The 15,670-nt window shown below is 35.0% G+C and overlaps 2 protein-coding genes across 7 annotated transcripts in view; one reads left to right on the forward strand and one right to left on the reverse strand.

The window, feature by feature from the left end:
* Nucleotides 1-15,670, reverse strand: part of LOC106164456 (BTB/POZ domain-containing protein 19) — a 46,395-nt gene that overhangs the window by 7,904 nt on the left and 22,821 nt on the right. The window contains exons 3-4 of the mRNA XM_013542372.2: nt 7,967-8,062; nt 436-528 (exon numbers count right to left, since the gene is read on the reverse strand). Coding sequence (XP_013397826.2) covers nt 436-528; nt 7,967-7,989 — 116 coding nt within the window. The 5' untranslated portion in view covers nt 7,990-8,062. The remainder of the gene's footprint in view (nt 1-435; nt 529-7,966; nt 8,063-15,670) is intronic.
* Nucleotides 489-15,125, forward strand: LOC106164409 (aminopeptidase O-like). 6 transcript variants are annotated; one of them, XM_086999131.1, is made up of 16 exons: nt 489-689; nt 3,768-4,700; nt 4,951-5,052; nt 5,382-5,509; nt 5,985-6,099; nt 6,554-6,802; nt 6,910-7,096; nt 7,842-7,948; nt 8,659-8,761; nt 9,027-9,134; nt 9,656-9,760; nt 10,183-10,242; nt 11,646-11,762; nt 11,901-12,017; nt 12,616-12,702; nt 14,451-15,125. In XM_086999131.1, the coding sequence occupies exons 2-16, from the start codon at nt 3,784-3,786 to the stop codon at nt 14,613-14,615; spliced, it is 2,667 nt and encodes an 888-aa protein (XP_086855257.1). In that variant the 5' UTR covers nt 489-689; nt 3,768-3,783; the 3' UTR covers nt 14,616-15,125. The 6 variants fall into 6 exon arrangements, with proteins under 6 accessions (XP_086855257.1, XP_086855256.1, XP_086855259.1 ...); XM_086999130.1 differs by having other exon boundaries at nt 646-942; XM_086999133.1 differs by having other exon boundaries at nt 646-942; nt 10,186-10,242.

The following is a 15,670-nucleotide window of genomic DNA, read 5'->3' on the forward strand; positions in this document are numbered from 1 at the left end:
AATATCAATTATCCCAAGATCCATTTGAATACTTAATGTTTCAAAGCTTCATGTATACTAGCCAATGATCTCTATCTGTGTGTCCATCACTAACAGTTATGGTACTTGCCTATACATGGGTACTAACATGTGGTCACTTTTAAAATTTGTGTCCAGTATCTCATAATTTACATGTACCGGTATATGCAGGCAAAGAGATTTCATTAGACACAAAAGTCATAAGGTCACTTCTAAGTTATTCTTTGGGGAGGTGCTAAAAAGTTCCTAAATTTATTAACAAATCTAGATTATAACCACTCATTTGAGAGAGATGTTTAAAAATCAAATTCAGTTAACAGTACATATTCAGGGTACAAGTACCGTACACTGTACAACTACTGGTACATGTGCCCAGCACTTGTTTTAATGGTGGTGCAATAGATTAGATAAACGTACCCAGTTTCCTTGTTATTTATTAACTTCTTCATCTCTGCAGCAAAGACAGCGATGTCTCCTTTCATGAACACTTCGTCGCTCGCCATGATGACTCTGTATAAAAGTAATACCGTGGACTTAAAAGGGAGTATACAAGGCACGTGTGGCTCTCTTCAAAGATTGTGTACTTCGTTGTCAAGCCAAAGCGGAAACGATCTACTTAAACTGGGCATGCGCGTTGCATTATTTCCGGTGTAAACAAGACTTCAAGCGAGGTGGGAATCCTGGGCAGTTATTTATTTTTCGATCTTGAGAACAATGCAAATGAAGTTGTCATTTATGAAGATACATTTATTGCAAGATGCACTTGATAAAACAGCCTACATAGAGAAAAATAACCAGACTTGGTTTGAAAATGAGAAATCAAGACACTGATCTTGTACACACATTCAGCTTTAACGTGACTGAAATGAAGTCTTTGTTTGCTACATGTACATGTGGCTTATTTCTTTTTAAATCCTAAAAAAGGTAGAGTTTCATAATTGCTTTACACTATGACAGCAAGGACTGTTTGCTAGCTTAAAATTTTTATATTTAAAATTACTATTTAAAGATACTATCATACTAGCACATGAAATTGACAAAATTAACCACTAAAAAGGCATAAAATAACACTGATATGTAGGTAAATATATGGCATTAATGCCATCTGAATTTTTGATAAAAATGTTTCCTAACATATTAAGGAAAATTAGATAAACAGTCCATCAGCTGCGTATGCTAATGCTGGTATGTACTGGTAGCTGTATTTATATATACTGTATATGGGTCAAAACACGGTAACGGTGCCATGGGTGTCAAATTTTTTTTTGTTTCATTGAAATTTAAAATTTTTACATTTTTGTAGAAAACAAATCAAATTTTCAGATAATGTAAGTTTCATTGATATACTCCCAGTACTTTTTCTGTGAGCCACTGGGAAACAAAAATGAAAAAAAAAATTGTCTCTGACGGGACACATGGTCATATTGGCCTGAGTCAGATATTAGGTTGTTTTTTCAAGTTTTTATCAACCAAATATGTTAAACTAATCAGAAGTAATAGTTTAACATAGAAAACTGCCACATATCACTTATTTTGAGTAAAAAATTATTTAGCACTAGGAGTGGTGTGTCCCGTCAGAGACATTTGACTTCGAAAAGTTTTCATATTTTCCACATCTGGTAGGTTGCATAAATGAAACTTAAAATCCTCTTTTAAATAATGATAAGTAATGATTATAGCTAAAAATTATAAAATTAAAACAATTTACAGTGAATTTATTGCCACATTTTATCATTGTCTCTGAAGGGACATTTTCTGTCTCTGACGGGACATTTTCTGACAGATGTGAAACACAAGGTTTTACATCTTCAATTGAATCATTTTCAAGTGTTCTGGTGTGTTACATTTCTTGTTTTTCTTTGCAACTGATTAACTCATTTAATTCATTAACCATTATTCATTAACCATTAGTGATTATTAGCTAGGTTGACTGTCAATGATTAGGTGTTGACATGTGCCGTCAGAGATCATGTCAGAGCACTAGAACTGTGAGCAGGTCATTCTGTTCACTGCATGTGCATGATTTAGAACAGAGTCTGAAGGAGACCTCCAGCTCCAACCATATGTTGTGGTATCTGATGATCTGCACCATAACAAACAGTCTGTCTTCACTTGTAATAAGGCCATTCTCGAAGACCTCTAACACCAGCAATCATTCAGCAAAGTCCATTACTGGTCAGATGGAGCCCAGCCCCCAGTAAATTCAAAAGTTGGTTTTTACTGTCTATACATGGTACTATCATGAAACTGATTTTGGTATGGAAGCGCAGTGGTTCTTTTTATACCACTGCCCATGACAAAGAACCAGTGGATGGGATCGTAGGGGAAATGAAACATCAGGTTTGGAAAGCAGTACTCCAGAGAAAAATGGTTGTAGATACACCTTATCAATTCTATTTGGCTGGCAAAGAATTATGCCCCAATGTCAACGTAATGCACCTGTCTGCAGCAGATATTGTAGCAGCTACCGCACCCATCAGCAGTTGCTGGGAAAACTGTCCATCTGTTCCAGGAATTCAACACTTCCAACAGCTTCAGCCCCAGCCCTAGCCCCATGGACATGTTCTTGTGTCAACCAATTCTTTGTACCAGCAACCCTCTTAATATGCTAAACTTATTCATATGACTGGGGACTTTGATTTGCCTGCACATCCACACTATGACAATGTCGGTCAAGGCACAGCTCAGTCTCACCAGGGAGATTTTGTCATTGCGGAGTTTGCTGCCAGGAAAGGAGTAAAACAATTCTTAGGTTAGGTCACCCATGACACTGAAGATGGCGAAGTGGAAGTCAGTTTCTTACGTACTGAAGGTTCTGGCAAAAGAAACTTTGTGTACCCTGCCACAGAAAACAAAGCATGCCTAGCATAGACACTCGTGGACTTTACTTGTTTCCATCACCTGTTAATGTGACTGGTTGAAAAAATCTCTAAAGTGCAGAAAAGATATGTGTTCTAAGACTAATTGAAAAACAGGATTTATCATGTGAACTATCATGGAAAATATTGATTGATATTGAGAAATAGGAGTAATGGACAGTGGATTATGTGAAAATTATACTGTGCCTTATCGCTGTGTCATGATAATTAATTAATATTCTAAACATATTGCATCTGGTGATTTTTCTAATGTACAGAAATGCTATTTTGCAATAACCATCAAGTAAGATTCATTAGATACAAATGTGTGACTTTTTAAACCTTTTTTCTAAGATTTTTCAATAGTGCCCAAAAGTGTCCCGTCAGAGACGTCCCGTCAGAGACAGTGACTTTTTACACTTAACAGCCCATGCTGCCAAGGAAAGTAAACAAAACTGGCCTGTTTGTGCATTAATTGCTTCCCAAGACTTGTACCTTGCAATATGAATCACAAAAGTCTTGATTAAATGAAATTTCAAAGAGAATTTTGCATTGGAGTTTTAGTAAAAAAATACAGGGGTCAAAAATGTCCCGTCAGAGACAGACCTTTAAGTGATTGTCATTCCCACATTAATTTCAATACAAATTAGCTGCTTGTTTTACATAATCCTTTATGGTCCAGCTAAATAAAAATGTATTTAAAAGTAACCATGTGGATCGTTTACCAACTGTAATTTTTAAAATTGTCTCTAAAATGTCCCGTCAGAGACATTTCAAATACCGTGTTTTGACCCATATATATATATTCTTATTCTGGTATGATTGCTTAAATATTGTCTCTGTTACTCTGCATATTCAGTTCATGTTTCTGACTTTTAGAATACATTTCAGGAGTACTTGTATAACCATGCAGGACAACCATGAGAAAGATCTACCTCTATTTTCTAATGCCAAAGACATCCATGTTAAACACTACATCTTGGATTTAACATGTGATATGCCTGCTAAGACATTCAGGGGCTCAATCACATTGTTTTTGACTCCACTGAAACAAGGTGATTCCTGTAAAAGATACATGAGTCATGGAGTAAATGCTTTAGGATCTACACACTTGAAGCCTGCAGAAGAAGATATAGTTGGCACTTCAAGTGTGGATACTACAACTCAGGAGTCTACCAGCACCCCCAGTATGTGTTCTTCATGTACTGGTATATTACCATGCTGCACAAAGGATTTTGATTCCAATAAACAAGATGTTAGCCATTATGATAACTCAGGGCATACATATACCTCTTGTGAACCTCAGGTCGATATTATGAACACAGTTCTACAGGGAAAAACCAGTCAGGTAGTTGTAGAGGACAGAGCACTGGGTGACACACAGGGTTTTGGCAACACTTCCACAGATCCTTATGCAAATATGTGTCATAGAGCTCCACAAATGCAACACAGGCTTAGCCAGACAGATGTTACTAATATACAGCCCTTCCAGTTAGTTCTGGACTGTTGTGACATCAGCATTGTGAGTGTTTCTGAGATCCACCTCACTCGATCTCAGTATCACCACCTGATCTGTAATGCCGAGAACACACACAAGAACTATACAGAGTACAGTGAACTATGTCGGCATTGTCATGGGAATAACACTACGAGCCCCCTTCACTTCTCTGTTGAAAAATGGTGTGTTAGAATTTGGAAAGATGGTGTCACGTCTTGTGGTGATTTTCCTAGGGTTGTGAAGATTAACTACGCAACTTCTCCAGCTGGTTTGTCTTTAAAATGGACTTATGATATCTTCCCCTATAAAAACTTGAGCTCATCCATGTAAGTACAATGTTTAACTAGATATAACTCTTTTTACGTTTAGTAGACATGTAGACTAATCATAAGCGGTAAATTAAAGCTCATGTAATTCATGACATATGTTGTGTGTAGTGCTCTATTGGTCATAAACATGTAACAATGATTTTATTTCAAAAATTATTAAAAATGTTATAAATTTTAAATTATGTAAATATGTACATGTATACTGCTTCACTACATTCACATCATTATATAATGAACTTCCTTCCAGCAGCTCCCAGCACTCAGCTGACTCTAGTTGGAAGAAAACACCATGTTCAGCATGCCAACCACTGCCTTGTGTATTTACCCCTGGCACTTGGGTAAACAACAGGTAAAAAATGATTAAGAAGTAGCTTTGTACCATTGAATTTGATGAATGAAAATAAACCTAAATTTACAGATTAAATTTTTTCAGACCATAATAAAATTAGTCAACATACACGCATATTAAGTAATATACTGGAAAGCATGCAGATTTGGCATATTATAACAAATAAGACTGACTCCATGTTTCAAATAATTTTTGATTTGCAGTGTTCAGTGCAGATTTTTAACATCTAATCTATAAGTAAGAAGGTGACTCCATGTTCCAAATCATTATTACAGATTTCAAGGAAAGGGGATGTTTGACAATTCATAGAATGCAACAGCTTATTTCAGATCATTCTTCCCATGCCAAGATGTCCCTGGTGCCATGTCAACATGGCAGGCAATGATCCATGTGTCTGAGCCCATGGTGGTCCTGATGACTGGGGAGGAAGATGGTGTGGTCACACAAGGTCAAAATGGTATGAAGAAATACATTGTGCATTGTGCAATTGTAAACTGTGGCCTCATGCTAATTGCCATCAAAATTGAAGCCATGCCAGTAAATAATGTTAAATTATTCAATTACTGGCCGTTGTTCTGCCTCAAGATAGTTTAGTTTAGTTTCTCAGAGTCTGGTGGGTCAAAGGACCAGAAAATTTAAGATTTTTTTGCACAGACTGATACACATATGTATGAATAAATAATTATGTGCACTTGCTAGGATTAATTTACATGCAAATTAAAGTTTATGTACACAGTTGCATTTCACACTTTTGATGTGTCTCATTTTAATCTAGTCAGATTATCGTAATTGGTGTTTTCCATTTTTGTGAGAGTTCACATTTGAATTTGAGCCACGAAATTCTGTGTTTAACATTAAAGAATATTCTAATTATTTCAGCCTTTTCTCATTTTTTCTTTGCTTATAATACTTGGTGTTTTTTCTGTCCATAGGTCAGATGGTGTACTACTTCCAGTCTAGTATGGTACTTCCCAGCTCCACACTTGCCATTTCTGTGGGACACTGGGAATGTGTACTGATATCAAATGCTATGGAAGACACTGTGAGGCAAGTAATGCTAATAGTGGCACTAGTGGTCATTATACGTACAGGGTCCCTTTGCTCATTGTATATCAAGTAAGTTCATGAGGTCCAGTGTCTAGACACTCCTTCTGGGCCCGGTTTCATCTGTGCTGGATATATAGGGCTATCCAGCTGCCTTGATAAAACAGGGCCCAAGTCATTTAACCAATGATTTACCAGTATCTATGAATAACAGCTAGTAGTACCTGTAAAAACCATTGGAATTACATTCCTTTCTTAACATCTGAAAATCCACTGCTACAATTCACATTTCTCAAATAAGAAGAAAATGGCAACCTTGAGAAATATAATAATTATGCAATCACTTTCTCTAGAAATTTTATATTTAAGCTATTCAAAATTTCCACATCTATCTAAATACAATAATCAGATGAAGCAAAAATTAACACATTAATTTATCTTGTTTTATTCTCTCCAGAAGTACATATGTTCCTGACTTCTGCAGCCATGATAATGGAGAGTCTTGCACAGTTCACTTCTCACCCAGCCCTATCCTGCCCTGCAGTCTCTATGCACCACCATCACTTCTCAGCCAGGCTCAGGCTCAGTTCAAACAATACATTCCTAAGTGTCTTGAGGCAGCTTCAGAATTGCTAGGGCCACATCCTTTTAGGAAACTGGACATACTGATTGTACCACCAGGGTTTGCTAGTCTCGGGATGGCAAGGTAATTCTTTTGTGGATCAGATAAAATATTTAAAGAGATCATGTACTATTTTCTGTATTTGCTATATCCACATTATTATGAGAAAACATTTGTCATTTTATATTCAGTCCAAACCTGATGTTCTTGTCCCAGTCTATGTTGTCTTCAGATGGAAGCATGAACATCAGATTTGCCCATGAAGTAAGTCACTCCTGGTTTGGACTGGTGATAGGAGCCAAAGACTGGACTGAGGAATGGCTCAGTGAAGGATTTGCAACTTATATGGAGGATTTTATTCATGGACTTGCAATAGAGGTGCAGTGCATGTTTAAGATTGTGTTTACAACCTAACTTATACTGGATATAAATATGGGTTTCTCAGTTGTGAATGAAATCTTAGGACTTAATGATTTACTTAATTGTGTCAAGTATATAACTCGGTGATAAGTGATAGTTCATGATCAGTTTCTGTTAAGGGCACTGAATGAGACAAATTAAACAAGTTTAAAACACTTGAAACCTGTTTCATTTTAAATGCATAGAAATTTCAGATTTCATAATGGATCTCATGTTTCAGAGAGATGGTTATCAATTATGTTCATCTCAAACATAGTTTAAGAGATTATCTGGAAAAGGAGTTTGAGTACAGTGTCTGGAATGAATGAATAATTTGAAGTTGAAAGTTCATGTGATAATTATGCCTTTATTTAATTTTTATAAATGATTTTAAAATTTATAACAATAAATAATTTAAAACATAAATTTGAAGCTTTCATCATTCCAGTTATAAAAGGACAGAGATCTGTTTTTAAGTTCTGTTTTAACTTGTGCTAAATTTTTAAAGGCTGAGAAACCATGCAGGGCTCATGTCATTAACAAGGCAGACCATGACTTGTCTCACGTGCTTATCACTATTCCAACTTGTCTCATTTAAACCATAAAGTTTAAAGTGCTAGATTGGAAATCTATTATATGTTAACTTGTTTTCTATTTATTTAATTTTAGTTTGTTGATTTTTTGTGACTTAAAGATTTTTCTTATCCATGATGTTTATTTTCAGTGGACAGAAGAATTACAGAGAGATTATTCAGAGCTGAGAGCATTGTTAAGATACAGAACACTTTCAGCAGAGATGGAAATCACTGAAGATGAGTTGCAAACTCTGAGGTAAAGTCCAATACTTACATGCTGTTATGCAGGCATTTCATCAGCTTTGTTCTTCAGTCAAATAAAATCCATACATATTCTTCCATCATTGTGGTCAAGATTACTGCTATGCCACTGTTGAATAATACAAGAATAATGCCTTTGTTAATAAAGCTATGATATTTAACTCTAAAAACTCTCTCTTTGTTTTAGTATAAACAGCCTTGTTAAGCATAAACCTATCCAGATATGACAATAGCAAAACCAAGTGACTTATCAATTCTGTCCGTTTTATTGTTCTCAAGACTGTTAATTATGTTGTAGAAGTTCAGGCCAAGATTCACTGTGGATAGGTCTACTTGTTGGATATGCAGTTACATGTGCCTTTAAAAATTAATACTTTTTTGTTAGAAAACAATCTTATCCATTGCAAGAATCAACTGGCAATTTTAGTAGGCTTAATCTAGTCTCATATAAAATAATATGCAAGGGTTATTACTGAGTACGTAGAAAACTAAGTACAGGTGAGTACAGATATCCCAAGCTCCCTCTCTTCCAGCACCAATATCACCACAACTACTACTACCAAAGGCTTTTTATCTTGGTTGTTGTGGGGTTTCCTTCACTAATTGGTAACCAGTAATTTTTAATGGTCAACCCAAAAATGCCTGATACTTTTTACATATTTAGTGGTACACACTGATGTATTAAATGTATTTTTTGTTCTCCAGGCCAGCACATGGAATTGAAGTGAAGGATCCTGTTACAGATGTTTCTTTTGTGAAAAATGGGCTAAATTTTGACAAGGGCTTTACACAGGTGCACTATTTGAAGGTAATGCATTTTTATCTAAAATTTATTATGTTCTGCTGTCTCAGATTTCACTTTGATAGCCAAAATGAAAATGAGACATTGCATGCAAATAAATGCATGTGATTGTTTTCTTTAAAAAAAATCAAGAATAATGGTGGCATTTCCGAAGACAATTTTCACTAAGCAATTTATTCCTTAATTTCAATCCTAATTCTTTGAAGAAAAGAATGGCATGATGCAATTTTTCTGTGTAACCTTGAGCTAAACAAAATAACTTATTTTTCAGGGATATTTTCTTCTGCGTCATTTGGCCAGTCTAGTTGGAACTGCCAAATTCAACAATATGTTAAAGTTGTATGTTATGAAGTTTCATGGGCAGCTTGTTTCCTCTCAGGTGAGAAATTGCAGTTCCACTGAAATTTTTCATGGTCTCAAGTTGGCTAGGCATCAAACCTTTTCCAAGAAAATCACAAAGTTTTGTTTTTATGAGAGTCTGTGACCCCGTTCCCATACCTTGATCAATCTAGCAGGATCGACCCATCTCTGAGGGGTTTCTCGCAAAGTTACATTCAGCTTAAGCAGGTCTGATGTCTGGCACACCTACTGAAGCTGTTAGGGGGTAATTAACTGTCATTGAGCAGCTCAAGTAGGCTTGTCAGATTCTAAGACACTTAAGCGAAATGCAATTTAGCAAGAAACCCCTTCATATATGGGTCGATCCTGCTAGATTGATCTAGGTATGGGAATGGGGTGTGTAATTCAATTATTGTTATTGTTTATCAATCATCCACTAGGGTAGGCTACTGTGGGAAATTTAATGTTCATGAAAGATTAGTTAATGAACTAATCCAAGTTTTACACAATTTTGGAAATCACGGAAGGTGATTATTGAATGAGATCTGTTTCTTTTCCCAGGACTTTCTAGAGTATGTATTTACAACTTTCCCTGAACTTAATAATAAGGGATTAACTATTGAATCTATATACAAGGAATGGCTGGATCACCCAGGAATGCCAAAGGTATCAGTTTTTGTATTCACAATCCTTGACTAATTTCAAGTAATTTTTTCTAGGGCAAATAATGACAGTAATAAGTATCTTGCCATTACTCCCTCTTTGACTACATGTATTTTATTTATTAATTTATTTATGCTATGCTGTTTGAGCTTGTAAAGAGCACTCTCAGGCCTGTAGCCAGCAAATCCAAAAGGTTTTTTTTTTTCTGAAAAAGTGGACCTTTTACAATGAAACTTATGTGTATCTAGATGAAACTTTACCCAAAATGGACCTTTTCCTTTCCCCGAACCCCCCCCCCCCCCCAGCTATGGGCCTGACTCTTATGTTGACTTTGATACAACTGTGTGTGTGTGTGTGTGTGTGTGTGCGTGCGTGCGTGCGTGCGTGTGTGAATTACCTTCACTATGGAATTTTTTGACCTTTAGCAGCTAACAGGATACCAGCCCAGAGAATTGAACACACTGTACTCCACATCACTAGCTGAGGTAGATCTTTTTAGAATATTTTACTGTTCAAGTATTTCACTTTTTTTCTAGCATAATTCTTGGTTAATAAATGTATCACACAGTCATTCAGCATTTGAAGTTATATGTCACTACAATTTTTTCTTTATTGAGATCCTTGTAGATACAGGAAGTTGTTATTTTCAAATTAAATTTTTTGGATTTCACAACATGCAGTCACTATATTCATTATACAGTGAAAACCAAATGAAAATGGGGTACAAAATTGACCAGCTTCAGTTTATAAAAACATTTGAAAATAGTTTAGTATCTATTAATAACTTTGTGACATTTGGGCTTAAGATTTTAAGAGGTTTTTTTTTTTTTTTTTTTTTTTTTTTTTTTTTTTTTTTTTTTTTTTTTTTGGTCATAGGCTCTAGATTATTCTCATTCTAGTGGGACTGTGTAATGCACTGTAAAGTTGAAATGAATCCAGTTCAAATATTTATTACATTAATGATTGGACATCTCCATTAGCACAAGTCTCTAAAGATATCTTAGCAAATTTTGACCAGATTAGCCATGTTGAATTGATGGGAAAGTTCATAGACAGGAAGCAAGGGAGGGGGGTCTCCAGATACCTTTAAATTGTTATAAACATGATGTCTGTTTTTTTCCTTATAAAATGTATTAAAATCATTGCAGACTGCTTTGTATTTCACATTACTGACTTTTTTATTTCCGCACCACATAATTATTTATTCTTGACTGCAGTGTCATTAATAAAATGGAGGTTGATAGGTGATAATTTTTATTTGGTTTTAATTATATTCTCATGTCTTCCCTAATAAGTTATATGATAATTTAATTGCCATTTTTTGGTCAAGTTTAACCACATAGTGGACCAAAACTTAAGGGGTAGTATTTTCTTCAGATTTATACGTAACTATTGAGAAAACCTAGTGATAATTACAAAAAAGTTAATATGTAATTAATATATATATATGTAAATCATAGTGTGGGTAGTATGTGTTTAACTTTAAAAATCCTGAGATATATAATGCATAGGGGGTTTTATGAATTTGAAAAGGTCAACTCAGATGTATAGAAAAATTACCCAAATGCAACAGTTGTTGTCTGGTGCACCTAGGTTATTCACACTACTTCAAGAGGTAATTCTGCAATACCCAAGGGTAGAAAAAATAGAGAGAGATTTAAGAGAAACACGAAATTTAATGAAGATTGTTGTGCAGTAATAATAGTTCTTAATTATACACATAATAGGTATGCATCACTGGGAGACCTTCTGAACTATTGTATTTCCTCCTTAAAAATTGAATTTTTACATTAGAGACTTTTCTCGGCACAGGTTTAATTGTGTTACTTTAGATAGAATATCAATTCCAATTTAGTATACTGTATGTTTGTTAATGATTTAATTTTAGGTAGAGAAATGGAGAGATTTAACTGCAAAGATCATGAGGTCAAAGATAAAGAGAAAAGCCAAGAAGTCAAGGAAATGTGAAGAAGTGACATTAGAAGAAGAAAAACTTGAAACACATGTGGGTGCTTTTTTTTCTTTTTTTTTTAAGTGAAAGCTGTAGCATTTTGTTCCATATAAAAATATTATAGTGTAGAGTAAAAAAATCTTGTTTTGCTAATAACAATGTCAATGCTCTCAAAAGCCTCATTTTTTCCAGCTGATTGCAGACCAGATTGTACTGATATTAGAACTACTGCTTGAATTGGATAAAATGCCAGCTGAAACCTTGGAGAAACTGCAGGAGCACTATTGTCTTCAAAGCCAAAATGCAGATGTAATTAAGAAAACAGTGGCATTTAACGGAATGTTAAAAACTAATCTTTTGTCTATCAATACACAGCAAGACACTATGCTTGTACTATTGTGCATTTATATTAATTACATTCATCTTTCTAGTGGGGAATTTACTTAAGGAATAAAGTGGCTAATACCTGTGTGAGACTTATAGGTTTGTTTCTCAGTTGACTTGGCTGAAATTTGGAAAAATTAACAAAAATGACAGTAGAACTTGGGGGCACATTTATCACTTGTAGTTTTACCATGTGACATTTTTGTTTTGATGCCATGATAACAAGGTATCAAAATAACAATAGGTATCAGCAGTGGTTATCAATATTGCTCATGCATATGATTTACAAGGCATTATTACTGCATAAAATGTCAAGCGGTTTTTGAAGACCCCGAGTTTGCTAATATTCACTTTTCTTAACACTTAAAATTCTATTCTGTCTTCCCCTTACATGTTAGAAGTGACTAGATTAAGAGAGTGGCAGTTGCAATCACTTTTATATAATGAGAAAGTAAAATTGATGGTTTAAAGATATTACAGGTGTCAGTTTTAATTTTGTGCTCATGCTTTCTTTATTTTTCAGGTAAAACACCGCTGGTGTGAACTAATAGTGAAACACAAGCATGTGGCTGGGTATAGCCATCTTCAGGACTTCTTAACTAATCATCAGGTATTGAAGAGAATATGTTCATTTTGTTCATTTTATTGCAGCTGAATCATAAGTTATTGCAAATATAAAACAACAACCAAGGTGCCTATGGAGATTTTGACAAGTAATGAGGTCATTTATCATCTCTAGAACTGATTAATGGCAAAACAAGGAGCAACATTATGGATTTTCTTCTATCTCAGTGTCTACAGCCATCTTATGATAATTGTGCATTTTTACTGTGTTTCTTGACGATAACATGGAAGATTATTTTCCTGCTGCTTAACAAGCATGTTCTTGAATTAAAAAGTAGTTTGTAAGAATGTATATATTGGGAAACGATAAGTAATGTCAACAATTCAGGAAGCAGAGTTTTTATTGATATAGTTAATAACACATAATACTAAATATTACTGTAATGTTGTTGCTTTTTGATGATTCGTATGACTTATTTAAGAACAGATGGTTGCTGAAGTCTTCAAGTATAGACTGGAAAATACCTAAGTGCTTTAGAATGGTGACTAATTACATGTACGTTTGCTCATTCAGCTAGGGATGCCACAACAATGATTCTGATTGAGAAACCAGGTCTTTTTTTCCAGAAAAATACATTCCAAGTGGGTAGACCCTTGTTACTTAAATCAATATCTTCTTTCATGACAAAGACTACTTGCTTAGTTTATCACCACTTGCATGCAGTGATAAGGAAGTCACATGTATCTGATAACATATAGACTAATGTAAGTGGGGAAATATAAAAAATTGTCCAATTAAGCTTATCTGGTATCTAAACCGGAATCCATCCCAGATCTGCAAATTGCAACTTTGTACAATTGAACGGTTCCTAAAAGTGGCTGTCAAAACCACAGTCTGGATGGCGTGTGACGGCCCACTGTTTTCATGTAGCATTATATTTGTTTCCCTGCGTAAACTCCTGCTAAGGCTGATTCTAACTTTCAGGTTGACTAGTTTAACCAGTATTAATCATATTCATTGCTTTAGATATTGATCTGATTGACTTTGATCTTTGTAAAGCTACATCCAATACAAATGGGGATTCGTCAAGGCAAAAGGCTATACGTTTTCAACCATTGTTCCTGCATATGCATGTTGAACATTAATGGCATAGCAATGACAAAGTAATATGTTCATTATACTCCATGTAATTGGCTTTACCGCTCGCTAAGCACGGAAGTATGGACTGTAAAAGCTGAACTAGTAGACTGGTCTCTTCAGTGGAATCCTTATAGTATGTTTATTAATTTGAAGAAATAATGACTGGTTTCAGTGTTATTATTGCGCTTTTTTCAATAAGGAACATGCAAGTTTTATGGTGACACATTTTAGATAAGTTTGTGAAAGTAAAATCGGGTGTTTTATTACGTTTGTTGGACTTGATTTATTTACTTTTTAAAAGGAACCTAGGGTTTATAGACGTTTTGTAACATGCATTTTAATCAGGTAGGCTGTGGAAAAAGAACAATTATAGTAACTTGATTTGCTAAGCGATTGCTCTTTAGATGCAATTTTTTACTTCATCTGTACACACTTTGAAGACATTTTCTCTTTAACTTCAAGTGAAAATTAAAATGCACTTAATAACCAATGACTTACAGACAAAATTAGATGCCTATTCTTTCATTTCCCCTTTCAGAGACAACTAACCAAAATAGTTAAGACCTTCTATTTTGGGTTAATTTTCTATTTAATCATTCTGAGCTTAACTTGAATGGCAGTTGCTGGTATTGTAGTGTTGTATTTGTTTTCAGGCAATGGGAGTGTACTTGTATGGAGAATGCATCATTTCGGGTTCAAAAAGATTGGAACGTCTGGCTCGTACCTGCTACGATCTCACTAAAGCACAAATGGAAGATGGGACGCGAAGGACTGTGCAAGAAATGTTGACTGGGAAAACTGCCAAGCCTTTTACTTGATTGAGCGTAGAGAAATGTTGACTGGGAAGGCGGCCAAACCTTTTACGTGATTGGACGTAGAACAAAATGCAGGAAGCGCTGCTGAATCTTTAAAGTGGTTGAACTCCAGAATTGGTTTGTGAAAAGATCGTTGTCTGAGAAGGAATCTCTCTCTCTGTGTGTGTGTGTGTGTGTGTGTGTGTGTGTGCGTGTGCGTGCGTGTGTGAGAGTATGTAAGTTACATGTACATCCTCTTTTCAGGAGCTGTAATGACTTTTGGACAAAGAAAATTACTTCAGCTAGCCTAATTGACATAACATGTTTACCATCTCTGTCACATGGAACTTAACGTGGGTGATTAAATATAACCTTCCCAAAGCAGACACGCTTCGGAACTAGGCGAGAAGTACTTGAAATAACGATTGATAGAGCATTGCCTTCATTTGTTGAATGCTCAGTTATGGCTTTGTACTATCGTTTTCACAAGTTTGTTTATAATGACGTTATGAAAATAAATATAATGAAAACAAATATGTTCAGTCCTTACATTGTAACTAATTTTGACTGAGCGAGAGCGAATTATTTTTGTATAAGTTCTGTAAATCTTAATTTTAGTGGAAACAGATGGATAATGTGGCACATTCTGTTTTTTCTTATGTATTGTTATTTGGCAAAAAGTTTTTGTGTTTTTCAATTTATTTAAAAGATTTAAGTGACAGATATATCGATTGGAGAAATAAAATATAAACGAAATTAGCCCATAAATGAAATGCGCTACGGAGCTATTTCTTTATCGAATTCCCGGTGAATTTTATTATGGCCAAAGGAACTAATTTTATCTAGTTTCCCAATGTCTATCGCATGACACAATAATGTTAAAGAAAAGTGCATAACGCATGCAATTTGTTTTGTTCTATATGTACAGTACCATTGCCTCATATCAGAATCGATATACGTAGAACGATAATTTCACTGGAAATGAGCTCTATAATTACGAAGGACGACTACTACTGTATCCACAGATGGACAAAACTGACGAAAAATACCCCTTGAGATGCATTGTACAATTATCAAAA

The sequence above is a fragment of the Lingula anatina genome, chromosome 1 (assembly GCF_051362555.1).
Source record: "Lingula anatina isolate TDL-2025a chromosome 1, LinAna3.0, whole genome shotgun sequence".
Taxonomy (NCBI): domain Eukaryota; kingdom Metazoa; phylum Brachiopoda; class Lingulata; order Lingulida; family Lingulidae; genus Lingula; species Lingula anatina.